General features: G+C 42.4%; 1 protein-coding gene across 7 annotated transcripts in view; it reads right to left on the minus strand.

The window, feature by feature from the left end:
• Nucleotides 1-12,964, minus strand: part of NTN4 (netrin 4) — a 130,418-nt gene extending 117,454 nt beyond the window's left edge. For 4 of the 7 annotated variants that reach the window (XM_012174823.5, XM_012174824.5, XM_004006625.6 and 1 more), the window contains exons 1-2: nucleotides 12,022-12,528; nucleotides 8,734-9,263 (exon numbers count right to left, since the gene is read on the minus strand). In XM_012174823.5, the coding sequence (XP_012030213.3) occupies nucleotides 8,734-9,263; nucleotides 12,022-12,076 (585 nt within the window). In that variant the 5' untranslated portion in view covers nucleotides 12,077-12,528. Of the gene's footprint in view, nucleotides 1-8,733; nucleotides 9,264-12,021; nucleotides 12,529-12,908 lie in introns of those variants that run through there. The other 3 variants (XM_060413055.1, XM_060413053.1, XM_060413054.1) reach the window with 1 other exon arrangement.
• Nucleotides 12,965-17,097: the final 4,133 nt, after the last annotated feature.

A 17,097-nucleotide genomic window follows, 5' to 3' on the forward strand; every position in this document is an offset into this window, starting at 1 on the left:
ACATTTATGCCTTCTGGGGATATATGCTAGATGCAGAAGTTGGGGGTCTAGGAGCCACAGAGCGAATACAATGAAAGAAGAGGCGAAGTTCTTCAAGAAGTGAACACTGTAGGAGTAGAAGAGATAGTTCAGTTCAGTTCAGTTCAGTCACTCAGTCGTGTCCGACTCTTTGCGACCGCATGAATCACAGCATGCCAGACCCCCCTGTCCATCACCAACTCCTGGAGTTCACTCAGAGTTGCGTCCATTGAGTCAGTGATGCCATCCAGCCATCTCATCCTCAGTCATCACCTTTTCCTCCTGCCCCCAATCCCTCCCAGCATCAAAGTCTTCTCCAATGAGTCAACTCATCGCATGAGGTGGCCAAAGTACTGGAGTTTCAGCTTTAGCATCATTCCTTCCAAAGAAATCCCTGGGTTGATCTCCTTTAGAATGGATTGGTTGGATCTACTTGCTGTCCAAGGGACTCTCAAGAGTCTTCTCCAACACTGCAGTTCAAAAGCATCAATTCTTTGGCGCTCAGCTTTCTTCACAGTCCAACTCTCACATCCATACATGACCACAGGAAAAACCATAGCCTTGACTAGACGGACCTTAGTCTGCAAAGTAATGTCTCTGCTTTTCAATATGCTATCTAGGTTGGTCATAACTTTTCTTCCAAGGAGTAAGCGTCTTTTAATTTCATGGCTGCAATCACCATCTGCAGTGATTTTGGAGCCCCCCCAAAATAAAGTCTGACACTGTTTCCACTGTTTCCCCATCTATTTCCCATGGAGTGATGGGACTGGATGCCATGATCTTCATTTTCTGAATGTTGAGGTTTAGGCCAACTTTTCCACTCTCCTCTTTCACTTTCATCAAGAGGCTTTTTAGTGCCTCTTCACTTTCTGCCATAAGGGTGGTGTCATCTGCATATCTGAGGTTATTTAGATTTCTCCCGGCAATCTTGATTCCAGCTTGTGTTTCTTCCAGTCCAGCGTTTCTCATGATGTACTCTGCATAGAAGTTAAATAAGCAGGGTGACAATATACAGCCTTGACGTACTCCTTTTCCTATTTGGAACCAGTCTGTTGTTCCATGTCCAGTTCTAACTGTTGCTTCCTGACCTGCATACAGACTTCTCAAGAGGCAGGTCAGGTGGTCTGTATTCCCATCTCTTTCAGAATTTTCCACAGTTTATTGTGATCCACACAGTCAAAGGCTTTGGCATAGTCAATAAAGCAGAAATAGATGTTTTTCTGGAACTCTCTTGCTTTTTCCATGATCCAGCAGATGTTGGCAATTTGATCTCTGGTTCCTCTGCCTTTTCTAAAACCAGCTTGAACATTAGGAAGTTCACGGTTCATGTATTGCTAAAGCCTGGCTTGGAGAATTTTGAGCATTACTAGCGTGTGAGATGAGTGCAATTGTGCAGTAGTTTGAGCATTCTTTGGCATTGCCTTTCTTTGGGGTTGGAATGAAAACTGACCTTTTCCAGTACTATGGCCACTGCGGAGTTTTCCAAATTTGCTGGCATATTGAGTGCAGCACTTTCACAGCATCATCTTTCAGGATTTGAAATAGCTCTACTGGAATTCCATCACCTCCACTAGCTTTGTTCGTAGTGATGCTTTCTAAGGTTGCATGTGAGTGACACAGAATACGTGGGTGTGCAGAAGAGACACGGTTCATATTCAATGACTTTTCAGACACTTCTGATTACTGATCAGAAGCAATAACTTCCATATTCTCTGGAATGACTCATTTCCCTCATCTTCCAAAGTGCCCAGCCCCTAAGAACCCCCATTCTGGTTTGCGTTCTCCATCCCTTAGTAGGAAGCTACTTTGTATGCCCTACCTGACCTTCAGGTGTCTGTTCCTTATTGTCTAGCCTTAATTTTTCAACATGAATCATCAGTTACTAACTCAGCATTTTGCAATCTGATCTCTCAAAGTTTCCACAATATTTCAATGAAATACTGGCAAATATGGAGCAAACAGATGCTAAACAGATTTTTTTAATAGCTACAAAGAAAGTATTTGCAGAGGAAAAATCCACCCATTGAAACCAATCAATCAAAGTTTATTGATTTAATCTCTGGGTTTCTTCTAATTTTCAATGTAGTTTCTTTGAATAATTTTAATTGATAACCATCCTGAGGGTTTTCCTTAAACTAAAGGCAATTTTTTTTAAAGTGCTTTTATAAATCTCCTGCCCCACCCCTACAGGAAGGGAGTAGTCTAGCCCCAGGGTGTAGATAATCAAAACACTCTAAACAAACAGATAAAACATTTATTTTCCAAAAAATTCAACAAAATTATAGCTGAGAACATGCTTCAAAGCATAACATTAACAACTAAGAAAAATTACTTAAAGCCTTTACCAACTAGATAAAAAGTATTTCCTCCGCACCCTCCCCAACAAACAAAGCAATCAATAAAAAGTATGCTAAATGGTACCGAAGAACTGTTAATACTCATTCCCATATGATTAATGCTAAATGATCTTCTGTTAGTCACTCAGTCATGTCCGACTCTTTGTGATCCCTAGGACTATAGCCCGCCACACACCTCTGTCCATGAAATTCTCCAGGTAAGAATACTGGAATAGATTGCTATTCCCTTCTCCAGAGGATCCTCCCGACCCAGAGCTCAAACCCAGGTCTCCTGCATGGCAGGCAGATTCTTTACCATCATCTTGGGTAACATTAAATGTAGAGTCTTTGCCTATTATTTTTCTATCTAATGTAAAAAAAAATAACTTTACTATACAAAGTTCTCATGCATGCATGCTAAGTTGCTTCAGTCATGTCTGACTCTTTGCGACCCCATGGACCATAGCCCACCAGGCTCCTCTGTCCACGGAATTCTCACCAGAATGCCATGGTGGGTTGCCGTGCTCTCCTCACCCAGGAACTGTCTCTTATATCTACCTGCAATGGCAGGCTGGTTCTAGCGCCACCTTGGAAGCCCAAATTTCACATAGCCATATTACAAATGATCAATTAAACTGTAAATTTTACAGTTTAATAATTACCAGAGCAATTTAATTTTGTTTTGTTTTTAAATTTTTGAGTTATAATAAAACCTAATCATATAAATAATTTTAAGGCAATCTAGTCATCCCAACTCCAGCATCGATTACTTCCTCTGACCAAGTTACCCTGACTCACTAAGTCTCAAGGACTTTATCTGTAAAATAGGGTTGACACTGAAACCCAACTAACAGCATTCTTTTGAAAATAAGGGATGTAGAGAAGCCTACAGAATGCCTGGCATATGGGAAAGCTTCAGTAGATAAGAGCTGCCACCATGACTCTCATGACTGATGATGCTGTATAACTTAGCTAATTTGTTTTGTCTTCCCCACCCCCACTCTCACTACTGTGCCAAGCACCAGGCCTATCTGTGCCTTTAAAAAGAAAAATGGAGGTATATTTGGAAATTAAGAGCATATTTCAATGACTGAAGAAAACAAGTAGCTAACCAGAGTAGTGTCTCGAAAGTATTCCTAATTGTGTATTACTTTATCTTTTCACTTTAAAAATCCTAAATATTGCTGAGTACCTGATACATGTAAATACCTATAAAACCCTGATTAATGTATCATTTTCTGCACATTTGTGCCACACTGACTTTATCACAATGTACTGAAATGTAATCCTCTTCAAAAGCCTAAAACAAATACTCAAATCTTGAAAACCATAGGACTTGCACAACATACTGGGAGAATTAATCACTCAGTGTCTCATATTACTTAACAAATCAGTCCATAAATGATATTTAATCTCTTACACACTAGACTGTAAGCACTACAAAGGAAAAGTAATGTATGTAGTTTTTGCATCTTTCACACTACACAGCTTGACACCAAGGAATTTCAAATGATTGGGCTGCCCAAAGAGTTCGTTCAGGTTTTTCCATAAGATATTAGAGAAAAACCACAAATGAACTTTTTAGCCAAGCCAATAGTACAGTGGAGTTAGCACTAGGCGAGAAGTCAGGAAATACAAATTTCAGCTGAGTAATTGTAGACAAGACATTAATTCTTTTCAGGCTTCAGATTACTCATCAGTCATGTGCTTTTCCATCTATGACATTCAGGTTCCTTTTCAAATGCTCTCATTCTAAAAAACACTAGCAAGAGGGATTTTTACCAATGTTTGTTATTTTAATACACAACTTCATTTTTCCATATCGAAAGATTGAAGGAAGCCTTAATTATAGATTTTGTTCACTCATGAAATCTTGCCAGGAACTCAGAGTTCTTATCACTGTCTGTTTCATCTAACACAAATCCTTCAATCTGTTATAAGAACAGCAAGCCCTCCACTGCCAGCTTTCCCACCGTCTGTGTGTTAGTCGCTCAGTCGAGTCCAATTCTTTGCAACCCCATAGACTATACAGCCTGCCAGGCTCTGCTGTCCTCTGTCCCTGGGATTCTCCAGGTAAGAATACTGGAGTGGGTAGCCATTCCCTTCTCCAGTGATCTTCCTGACCCAGGGATCGAACCCAGGTCTCCTGCATTGCGGGTAGATTATCTGAGCCACCAGGGAAGCCCTCCCCACATCCTCTATCCTGTTTTATTTTCTCCTTAGAACACATCACACTCTGGCATACTGTATAACTTAGCTAATTTGTTTTGTCTTCCCCACCCCCACTCTCACTACCATGCCAAGCACCAGGCCCATCTGTGCCTTTAAAAGAAAATGGAGGTATATTTGGAAATTAAGAATTATATGTATTTAAGGTTTACAATTTGCTGATTTGATAAACATAAATATTGTCAAATAATCACCACATTCAAGCTAATTAACATTTCTGTCACTTCAGATAGTCACCACTTTTCAGCACTTGTGGTGAGAATACTTAAGATATAGCCTCCTGGCAAATTTCAAGTACACAATAAAGTGTTGTTAACTATAGTCATGAATGCATGCATGCTTAGTCACTCAGTTGTGTCCGACTCTTTGCGACCCCATGGACTATAGCCTGCCAGGCTCTTCTGTCCATGGGATTCTCCAGGCAAGAATATTGGAGTCAGTTGCCATTCCCTTCTCCAACTATAGTCATACTATTGTACATTAGTTCTCCAGAACTTGTTCATCTCTCATAACTGAAACTTTGTGCCCCATGAACAATATCTCCTCCTGTCTGTGTCTTTCACCAGGATTTTGGGAGCACTTAATACCTCACCCCAGCATTTCCCAAGTTATGCTCTGAAGATCTCTAGAGTTCTAAAAGATAAGAATTGGAGTTCTACAAAGACAGGATTGCATGGGCAAATAAGTTTGGGAATGTCCCATCCTATACCTCCCATTTGAAGATACAGGACACATAATGAGAATATTTATGTGTTTATAAATGTCTCGTTTTGTTAAACCCAGTCAGTGTCTCCCAACCTAGTTTGGCTATGGAAACTTTTATTCCCAGAACACCATCAACATCTCAGAGGACACTTTTGCTTAGGAGAAAGCTGTTTGGCCAATTTTTTTTTTTTACCTTCATGTCACATCCAAATGAACAGCAAATGTGAGAGAGTGAGCGAGGGTAAAGGCAGACATCTTTTTGCTATCAACTCTTAGAGGTCAGTAATGGTGAGAGAACATGGTTTTATGAAACAAATACTATACTTAAAGTCTTTGTGATTTAGTCCAAGCTCTGTCACATAACTAACTGTATGAAAGTGTTAGTCGCTCAATCCTGTCAGACTCTTTGCAATCCCATGGGCTATAGCCCACCAGGCTCCTCATCCAGGGGATTCTCCAGGCAAGAATACTGGAGTGGGTACCCATTCCCTTCTCTAGGGTATCTTCCTGACCCAGGGATTGAACCCAGGTCTCCTGCATTGTAGGCAGATTCTTTCCCATCTGAGCCACCAGGGAAGCCCAACTAATTGTAAGCTGAGCAAATCACCTTATCTCTGAGCCTCAATCTCCTCTCCTATAATGAGACACATTGTAGGATAATCATATCCCGTTCTTTGAAACTGCTGACTGGTTTAGAAGGTTTTATGTAAACTTAAACTTGTATTTAAAAAGTATTCTTCTGTGTGGATTTTTGAGGCCTGTATTTTTAAATTCCTCTTGCAGATGACTGGTGCCTTCCACTCTGAAGATGGACGTATCTGATTTCTTAGACATGAAATGACAGGACTCTCTAAAGCCCTAAAAAGCCCAAAGAAGTATTTCAGAATGGACAATGGAAACAAATTTAAAGACTGGGATATATTTATGTTAGCCTAAGTAGCAGGATAATCCCTAGAGAAGGCCTGAGAAGTCTTATGTAGAATGGAAGAACATATAGGTCGACAGTATTATAAATAAGGAATAAATGAAATCTGAGCCTGCTTATTTAATGCTAGATTAATTGGATTATTTTTCTGCTCAGTTTTCAAAAGTAGTGACTGATGCTACAGAGTTGTACTGAAAAATTAATTTGTAGCTCAGCACTATTTTATATTCCAAAGCAACAAAGAAGAGGTAGATAATGACCATTTCCAAGGAGGCTTCCTCTGGTCCTTATCTTTGAGGAAGATTCTCTTCTAACTCAGGAGGGAAAGATTCATTCCCAAACCTGTCTCTAAGGGAAAGAAATTCTATGATGGTTTAACATACACTTGCAAGTAATGCTCTAGAGAGAACTAGATGGCATTTAATGTTTTTCTTGCCATTGAAATATGTCTACTGAAATAACTACAATAAAAAAATTTTTAACTAGATATAAAAGGTGACTGCACACTGAAAGATCAATCTACCATAAGTTTTAGTCTCTACCTGCTTGAAATTTGATGTAAGCATTGATGACAATAAGTAGTTTGGCTTTATAGAAAACAAGATTTTGCTCTGCAGTAGAGTAAATAAATGTTTAGTCATTACTTTAGTAATCTCTAAGTAATTTCTGGGCCATAGAAATACATTCAATATGATATTTGCTAAGCAAGCAGGCCTACCATCTAGTTACTGAAACTCTTATTTTTGCTACTTCATAGATAACATGACCCAGTAGCACTGAGATGCAGGGAACTGATATGAGCCTGTGGATCAATTCCAAAGCAATTTGAGAGTTCAAGCCATTCATTTGTTTGCAACACAAAGTGTTCTCCACAGAAGAAAACAAAGAGTCTAACTTATCTTTCTCTTTCCTGTCCTGGTATCTGGAAAAATCTCCATCGTGACAGGGTGCACGCAGGTTTACAATACTAAGCCAGCTTAAGGAAGAATGGAACGAAGAATAAGAACGGAACACCATCTGCGTGCTGCTTGTGCCGTATCCTCCTTGGTTCTGGTGCCAGGAACACTGTTCCAGGTCTGCAGAGCGCACACAGAAACAGCAGCAGCTGGATAACATGGCAAAAGTCCACATGTCTATGGGAGCAGGGGCGAGAAGTAGCCAAACCAATCTTTCCATCAGTACCCCTGTGCACCAAACCAAGGGCAGAATTTGTAGCACTGCCTGACACCTAGTAGGGACTCGATGAATATTTACTAAATATACTCATCTGGGAAGTCTATGAATAGTAATATAAACACTGCTGGAAGAATGATTATCTTAGTCTCTGGATGTATGCTTAACACTTGGTCCAGACGTTCACAACTTTGACACTACTGACATTTTGAGCGACTAATTCTTTTCTGGGAACCGGAATGGGAGGAGTGCTATCTTGCGCACTGTAGGAGGCTGAGTGACCTCCCCAGTCTCCATCTATTAGACACCAACCGTGTCACCCCCATGCTCAGCAAAAGTGTCTCCAGACATTGCCAAATATCCCCTGTTAACAAAATCACCTCTAGTTGGGAACCACTTATCTACTTATCTACTCTCTGTGTCTCTACCACTTATCTACTCTCTGTCTCACGTGCTAGAACTAGAAATACTATATTCTCTTCTCTTTTTTTTTCTACGTTGCTATTTCTTGATCTATACATTGAAGGTACTTTACTCTAAATCTGCTTTCACCCAATTGTCTCCAAACTCCATGTTTTCATATATCTCAGTAGGGGAGGGCTTTCTAGGTACATCCATACAAATTAAAAAAAAAAAAAATCTCCCCCTTAAGCAATGGGAAATATAGAGTAAACATTCTGTATAGAAATTGGACTAGTAGATAAGGGGCTGTTTTGCAGAGTGATATTGAGAAGGTCTTGCACCCAGGATAGACCCAGGAGCCTGAGCTGCAACTGATGTGTGTGTGTGCCCAGAAAGAATTCCTGCATCTAAAAAGAAACTAGCTTCATTTGTTTGCTATGCAGTCTCTTAATCTTAACAATAAAACTCCTCTGTTATACAAAAGTATCCTTCTGACAAACAGAGTATTTTCCTCCCTTGGCGTTGTTTTTATTTACTTCCTATTTATGTTAACTTTGCAGGAAGATAGGCATGGGCTCCAGGAACAGGCAGTCTCAGTAAGGCTTGCCCCTGCAGAGGCACAGTAAGCAGTCCTGCAGACTGAAGACGTCAGTAGTCTTTTAAACTTCTAAGGTAAACTGATAATGTTGCCTATCTACTCTTCCTTAAAATGAAAAAAAATTAAAATCTTAGAATTCGATTTAAACCTAGCCAGTGGGCAACCCACTTGAAAATGATTCCACATGCATGTCTCAGGGTGAGAAATAATTTATGACAAATAAAGCTCATGAAAAATTCTAATTTCATTCATGTTGCTACAAGTATACCTTCATGCTTTAAAAAAAATGTGGGCTGGTAACATTTTTCTACCTTACTTACAGTGTAGAGCTAAACGTGTGCCCTTACCTCTCCTCCAGTGCAGGGAAAAGGATTGGAGTATCTAGAAGTGCAAATAGCTCCCTTTTTGACAACATCATCTTCCAGGCCAAATGTAGCCGAGCAGTTAGCTGCAAAGTACTTGTAAGGCTTCCATGTCTTTCCAAAGTCCTGGGAGCGGTCCAGCACCATGGCTGCCGGCCGGGGAGACTTGAACACCATAATTAGATGAGTGAAGTAGAATTCAGCTTCCAGGTCTAGCTGGATCTTTTCTCTGTGTACATCCTCAGCAGACTGCCACCACGTGCGAGGATGCCTGAAGGAGGAGTCTGCCATGGCAGCTGGTAGGTGAGCCAGGTGAGGCTGGGCAGCACTGCATTTGCCACATTTGGGCTGCTGACAAGTCAGATCAGTGTTCTCACTGTAGAAGCAGTACAGTTCAGTGGCGTTCTGACCACAGGTGGTGTCTGTCCAGAGTTTTCTCCCCAAAGCCAAATTTCCCATCCGAGGGTTACAGGCTTTTTCACAGCGGGAACTCACTCCAGCCACTCCACTCAGTCCTAGAGATGGGAAAGCATATGTTATTCAAGACAAACCCATCTGGAAAGCTCTTCTGTCCACCCAGCCCATCTTCAACAGTCCCCATGTTGCCCTGAGACTTTCAGTAAAGAGGAAATTCTACCAAATGCAAATATGGAAGTGTGTGAATGTTCATGAGTGTATGAGGGTGTGCCTGCATGCGTGTTTCATGTTCAGATGTACAATTCACATAAAAGAAAATAAAATCACTTTGGGTAAAGGGTGAGAGGAAGGACAGTGAAAACACTGGGAAAAGATAATGGGCCTAAACCTTTTTAAATATTTTTAAACTGTCTCTATTTTTGAAACACACTCATTTGCTTTTGAAACCATGACATAAATAATACTAAAAACCAACAATGTTTTTAAGATCACTCAGTTTAGTCTTTCAAATATAATTTGAGTCCTTGGCATTATCTAATATGTGTATGAGAATGCATTACGGAGGGAATATAGAATTCTACCATATTTTTAAGACAAAAATATGAAGGGACAAATTCTCTAGGGAAATCAATATGAGATATTGATATACAATGGGATCTCATTTAAGGAACTCAGATGTGCAATATCTGTTTTTAGTACTGAGTAAATGTAACTAAGAAAAAACCATCTAAACGACCAGATGACAGAAAAGCTTATTTGATGTGCTCTCTCCCTCTTGAGTGGTTCTCCCTACGACAGGTTATATAGTAGTCACCTGTTTGCCTAACAGGAGAGTGGTTACAGTCTGGCAGCCACTAATAGCACCTTTAAACATAATCTGTGAACTAAAACACCTTCTTAAAGAAACATGTGCTTCCACCCAAACAAAGGCCCAGCAGACTTTAATGTTTCAAAATTACTTAAAATGATAAACATTATCCACCTATTAACATCCTGACTACATAATATAATCCTTTAATTTGGGCTTGTCATTTTAATTATGAATACCTTAAAATTATCTATTTTAAAAGTTAAAACAGAGAGGGAATGAAGGAAAAGGAAGTCAAACCCCAAATTCTGGCTAATTGAACGTTTCTGCTTCTTAAGAGGAAGCACCTCTGAATTGTTATCACTATAAGCCAAATGACAACTTAGACCAAAAGAGAGACATTTCACACACTGACTGTCACGAGCCTCACATAGTCTTTGCAACCTCAAGAAAGGGCTTCCTTAGGCATAGTTTTTAAATGTCAGATTCAAGTGTGCCTTATGTCTGGACTCTGCTTGCCACTTTTCTGATTAGCTGGGGCATCAGCTGCTTGTGGCCAACATCACACGAACACACAATGTGCTATGACTCACCTGTAAAGCATTTCAGGGGAAATCATATACTGCCCGTACAAGTATTTTTGACTTGAAACACTTGCCTTGTGATATTTATTTACAACCTTTTGATTGCTTGCATGTTTTTGCCATAACATGGTATGAAAGGTTTATTAAAGTTCACTTTGTGGTTGGGGGAGCATACATAAGTGCACACAGGGATGCTTAAGTAACAAGAATTAAAATAAAAGCTTAGACCCTTTAACAGTTTCTTGGGAAACGTTATGAGTAATTTTAGAGCTCCCCCCACCAAAGCAAACAAAAAAACTAAGAAGTAATCCAGAGAAGACTGGAGTCAGATAAATAATCGGTGGACACAATACTTAGAGATCCCTAAAGAAGTGACCATCCAAATATAGCAAGGAGGCCCTTAACAGTCCGACTGGGGTTTGGGATGCAGATTCTAAAGCCTGGCTTTTCTTCATGCTTGCATCTCTGGGGGCAGAGTAGATGAAACCGAAGGGAAAGGAGAAGTGTGCCACTGCTCCCTCTTCACCCGTCAGTCCCTCCAGCCCACACTCCTTTCTGGAGCAAGCGAGATGCTTTGAGAGACCAAGAGGCCAAACAGTTCCTCACTTTCTTTCCTCCTTACACCCTGAACTGCACTTGCCCCTAACTGGAAACCAGGTGACCTACAAGAGGAGAGAGAGGGGCAGAAGGAGCTCCCAAATTTAGAAAGAGCAAGCTAGGACTGGCGGCCAAGGGCAGCCCAATGCAGCCGGGGTGGGAGTGCAAGGGCGAGCGCATCTGACGACGCCGCTGCCCGGCGTCCAGTTACCCAGACAGGAAGCAGACCCGCCTCCGACCTCCCGCGGAGCCTCCGCCAGGGTACCAATTCCCCAGGGCGGCAAACCAGCTCCTGGCAACCTAGGGTGATCACCACCTACCGTCCCAGGCCGGGGTCTGAGTTCTAGCCACTGTCCCGGAGAGAGGGCCCTCACCCCGCCCCAGGTGTCCCTACCTGGCTCCCCAGTACCCAGCAAGAGTTCGGGGACGACGGCGATCGCTCTCAACAAGAGAGCGGCCCCGGCCCACGCGCGCCCAGGGTCGCTGGGCCACCCCTCCCCATCATTCCCCAGGCCATGTAGTGCCGGGGGATGGCGAGCCTGGTCCTTTGTTCCCTCACAAAGTGGAAAGGCAGTTTTTTACTAGTCCAAACCGAGAAAAAACCAAGGTCTCACTATCTCAGGCAGGGCGCACCCAGGATATTGGGTTATCCAAGGGCATGTGTATCGCAGTTGCAAAAAACAAAAATCAATAATATTTTAAACAGCGGAGACCCGGGGAAAAGGAGGCGGAACATGGCCACTCATTTCATCCTTGGGCGCTGAGCTCGGCGCTCTCAGCCTGCGCTCCCCTGTATCCCCGAGTCCCGAGATGGGGAACACAAGAGCGAAGGAAGGGGGGTGGGGGCCCGGCAGCGTCACCACCCACCTGCGGCCACCGCGGAGCAGCCCCAGAGCAGCAGCAGCCGCGCGCAGCTCCCCATGGCCGGGAGAAGCCGGGAGGACCCGGGCCGGGCGCGCGGGAGGGAGTCGAGCCCTCGCGGCTGTGGGATGAAGCGCCAACAAGTCCTCGGAAGGAACCAGGGCTCTTTATTTCTTCCTCCTCCTGGGGCGCCTGGCTCGGTCAGTGGGCGCGGGCGCCGGGAAGCCGCGGGCTGGGGCCGCGCCGGGAGGTGGGGTGACCCTCGCGCACCGGCCTGGAGGGGCCCGGGCACCTCGGGGGCGGCAGAAGCCCCGGGACCATAGCCTGCCCGGCCGCGCTGCCCTGCGGAGCAGTCGGCGGGCTCCTCCGCGGCTAGCCCGGGGCTCGGCGCCCGCAGCAGCCGCTGAACTTTGCGAGACCTTTCACTTCCCGGCCGCCGCCGCCGCCTCCTGGGCGTCCTCCTCCGCTTTTACCACCTCCTCTGGCTGTGGCGTCTCCGTCCCCTGCTTCTCCATGGGCAGTTCCATGGGATGCATTTTTATTGCACCGACACCGCGGCGCTCCGGTGCCAGCCCTCCTCCCCTCGCACCTCCACCCCTTCCTCCCTCCCGCCCCCCGCGCTCGCTTTGACAGCCGGGGCGCTGTAGCCTGTGAGGCCGAGTCGCAGCCGCAGCTCGGGGAGGGACGCCCCCCACCCCATCCCCCACGACAGACTGGCCGCCCCCGATGCCTCGCTGCCAGCTTGACCCGCCCGCCTCCGCCCCTCCGCGCGCCCGTCACCTCGGGCCCCCAGCTTCGCCCTTGCCCCTCCCGGCTCTCGCCCTGCATGTCCCTGCGTGACCCCCCTGGTGCCCTCCAGCACCCACAGGCCTCCTTTAGAGGCCGTCTCCCACCTTCTCCCGGAACATTCCACAGAGCAGTTGACTCCTTCTTGATCAGGTCAGGGCATGCCAAGGGGCTTAAAAAACCGCGAAATAGGCTAGCGCCTACTTCCCACATCCCCCAGCAAAAACAAACCCTCCCTCTTCTCCCGCCACCCCTTCTCCCAAAGTTTCATGACCCAGGGATGGAACCCCCCCCCCCCCACACACACACACACACACACACGCCCACCCAATCGGGGTATGGGCAAGAGAGACCTCATTAACTGCATTCGCCGCTTCTCTGCTGACCCTCAGGGGTGGGGGAGAGCATCTTGGCTAAACACTCAATGCTTACTTTATCCGAGGTGTATCCGTTTTTATATAAAAAGTGTTCCCTAATTCAAACTCAGGGTGCTAAAAGAAAAGGGGCACAGGATTAGCCAGTGCCCAGTTTAAGAACATCCTTGTCTAGAGGCAGGGGCACGACAAAGATAACCTCTTTGGTCCGTCCAAGCACTGTCGTTCCAGTTGTGCTGCGAAAGTTGTGAAATAACCTAAGGGAGAAGATTTAGTAGCAGCCAAAAGCTGCTAACTGTCCATAGCATTGTGCCGGGCTGCTGATTATGGGTGCCGGTTATGGAGCACTTGAATCAGGGATTTTTGCAAGTTCTATGAAAATCTAGTTCTATGTACACATCCAGGAAAACTGGCAAAAGTTAAGTACAAAGTCGTCTTTGATTGCAGTGTTCATTTTGTGCCTTTAAATATTTTCCAGAAAAGTAACTGTTTTACAGATACAATTCAGTTGTGTGTGTTGCTGATGATGACAATTTAGAGCTTTGGAGCACATGTAGGTATTATTTATGACTCGGCTGAGGCTATAGAAGAACTTTATATTTCCCAGGAGGGACTGGGACGTGGTCAGCATCATCCATTTGGGAGACATTAAAATTATTCTGGCCAGCACTGGAAAGTGGCAAAAGATGTGGAATAGCAATTTATATAACATTTCAGAAAATAAACCCTTTGAATGTTCAAATATTGGGAATGTTGGGGCTTTCTTCATATCTTATAGAAATGCTTCCAATTGAGTCAATTGAACATCTCTCTATATTATTCTTACCAAATAAATGATGGGAAATAGTAACAGTCCAAGGGCTCTTAACACCAATATTAACCTAATTATCAAAGCAATCTTTCAAAAAAAGAAAAAAAAATGCACATTTATTATTAACTTCTGATTCTACCCTATTGAGGCAGAACTACTCCATTTCCCATTACAAATATTAAGGGCATTACTATCTGCACCAATGCTACCTTGATAATATACTTCTTTGATTGCTCTGTAACTGGTTCCTACTTCCTTTAAGGAGACAGTGAGTTCCTTAATGGTCAAGCAGTCTGTTATACTTAGTCTGAACAAAACATTATTATCATTTTCTTTTATTCTTAACTGAGAACACCTGCTAGATATATAGTAAATTTTCATTAAACATTTTTGACTGGGTTATGTTAAAAAACGACTGCAGTATACTAAAGACCAGGGATTAAGAAGAAAACCAGTAAAGTCAGAATGATTCCCCATATTCTAAAGAAATCTGTATGTTTATACCAATATTTTATATATGGAGCAGCTCAGAAGAGAATAGTAATTAGCTTTCTAATCAATTTCATTTGGTTACATAGTCTAATTTAGTTATAAATTGTTTTCATCATTGAAAATTTTTTTGTTACTTTTTTTTTCTATTTTCATTTTGAAGTTGCTATACTGGGAAAGTTTACCTACCTAAGGAAAATCTTGCTCAGTGATAATCAAGGGCATACAAAGCCTGTGATTAAGGGTTTTTGAAAAATTCAGTAATGAGTTTAGAATTTTTTTAAAAAAATTTATGTTAGTAGGAAGCTTAGCACACCTATGGAATTTTGATAACAAGTTTCCAGACACCACATAATTGACAGATCTAGAATACTCCTGAGAATTTGAAAGAAAGCCAAAAAAGGCCTTCAAGAACTAAAATTGATGGCAAAAAGTCCATATACCATTCACAGGTGAGCTCTTTAGGTCTTCACTTAAATTATCCACGCAGTGTTAATAAGTTTGGTTATGCTGTTCTCCTAGATGACAGCATATTAGAAGTAAGAAAGCAGAATGAAGCAGGAGGCTGTTAAAACAAAGTTGGGGCAACCTGGTAAAAAAGAGGATGCATGTTGTGCATGCTAAGTCGTTTCAGTCGTGACCGACTCTGCAACCCTGTAGCCTGTAGCCTGCCAAGTTCCTCTGTCCATGGGATTCTCCAGGTAAGAATACTGGAGTGAGTTGCCATTTCCTCCTCCAGGGAATCTTCCTGACCCAGGGATCGAACCCCCGTCTCTTTTGTCTCCTGCATTGGCAGGTGGGTTCTTTACCAATAGCGCCACCTGGGAAACATAAAGGGGATGGTAGAACTATAAGAAGTAGCATAAGGACCAAAAACCCCATAGCAATCTGAGGCCTTTAATTCAGAGGCAAAGCATCAAAAAGCTGCAAAGGTGTCACCCTATTATAACTTAGTACAGTACGTCACGTTTCTATTGGATCATGGATTATTTAGCATCAAAAGGGACCTTGGGGTCCTTGAGGGCAACTTCTTAGCTCATCACATCCTCTCCCCAGAATCTCTGTCCAAAGGTCACCCAGTTTCTGTTCTAGAAAATCTCAGTAAACAAAAGCCTCAAAAGCAGCCCTTTTCATTTTGGGTACTATTGTAATCTTTCTCCTTAAAATTCTACCTATGTTTATAGTTTAGTAGTCTGAACAATATAGAATAGGTCCAGTCTTTTTCTGATAGGTATCTGAAAGTCTGAAGTAAAGTTGTGTTGCTCTTCCTATTTTCTTCTCCAAGTGTTTAATTGCCCGTATAGCATGATTCCCAAACCTTTAACCATCTTATTCACCCCTTTTCAGATATACTACTGTTTTGTCAATGTTGCTCTTATACTGTGCACCTAGAACTCAACTCTAGGTTTGTCTGAATTGGTGTAGAATAAAACTGAACTAACAGTTCACTTCACTTAGATCTAGGGCTTATATTTCATTAGCCTAAAAGTGTATTAGAAGTTTTATGATGTCAACTGATATTATGCTTCAAGCAAATTAAAATCCCCTTTTTATATGCTGATATCTTAAGGCCTCATTAATAAAAGGTAAACATATTTTGTTTAACCAGAGGAAAGAGTTCCACTAAAATACATTGCAGATAGCAAGCATTCAATAAATATTAAGGAAAAAATCCACAAATGCAAATTGTTAAATTTTAAAAATGATTAAATTTTTTAAAGGAAACTATTAGTTCTGAATGGGATAAGTATTTTCTGAAAAAATAATCACTTTTATGGAAAATTTGATTCTTTAACAACACTGTATTCTGCTGCTGCTGCTAAATCGCTTCAGTTGTGTCCAATTCAGTGCAACCCCATGGATGATAGTCTACCAGGCTCCTCTGTCCCTGGGATTCTCCAGGCAAGAATACTGGAGTAGGTTGCCAGTTCCTTCTCCTTAACAACACTGTATGCATTGATATTATTATACATTTCCAAGGAAAGGAGGAACTTTGAAATAGTGATTTTAGTACACTTAGTATCTTCCCTCCATGGAACTGTAACACTATCTCGGTTATCCTTGAAGCATCAATGTGTGGGAAGGAACAGGAAAATTTTTTCACATTTTCTGAGAGAGAAAGTTATGTGAAAGACATAAATGCCAAATTTAGATCATCCAATAAGTATATACTAGAGATAGGACATGGATTTCCAGATTTGTTTGTGTTTTAACCATTGCGTATCCATCAGTTTTCCATGAGTACAATCTTCTCTTTTTGAACTAGAAAACCATTAGGAGAAAATGAAATGGAGAATTGTTTCCATTCAAATAATCCTATATTTTGTTGTCTACCTGGTCTATTCCCTTTAAATGCCGTTTAAAAACACCATCTTGGGAATTTCCTTATGCTTTCATCTAAGCCTCTTACCACTGGCACTGTATTTCTTATTTCATCTGCTTCCTGGCTATAATTGTTCATTCCTAGGAAGAGAGCAGGAACCTTTGAAAATATATTTGCTCTTCCAGGAAGGTAGGCATTACTTTTCTTAAAAAAAAAAAAATGCATGCTCTTTCTTGTTCAGATTAATTATATGGAATCTAGAAAGTTCAAACAAACAAGAACAGTTATGTTGTTACAGA

Source organism: Ovis aries, chromosome 3, assembly GCF_016772045.2.
Source record: "Ovis aries strain OAR_USU_Benz2616 breed Rambouillet chromosome 3, ARS-UI_Ramb_v3.0, whole genome shotgun sequence".
Lineage (NCBI taxonomy): Eukaryota > Metazoa > Chordata > Mammalia > Artiodactyla > Bovidae > Ovis > Ovis aries.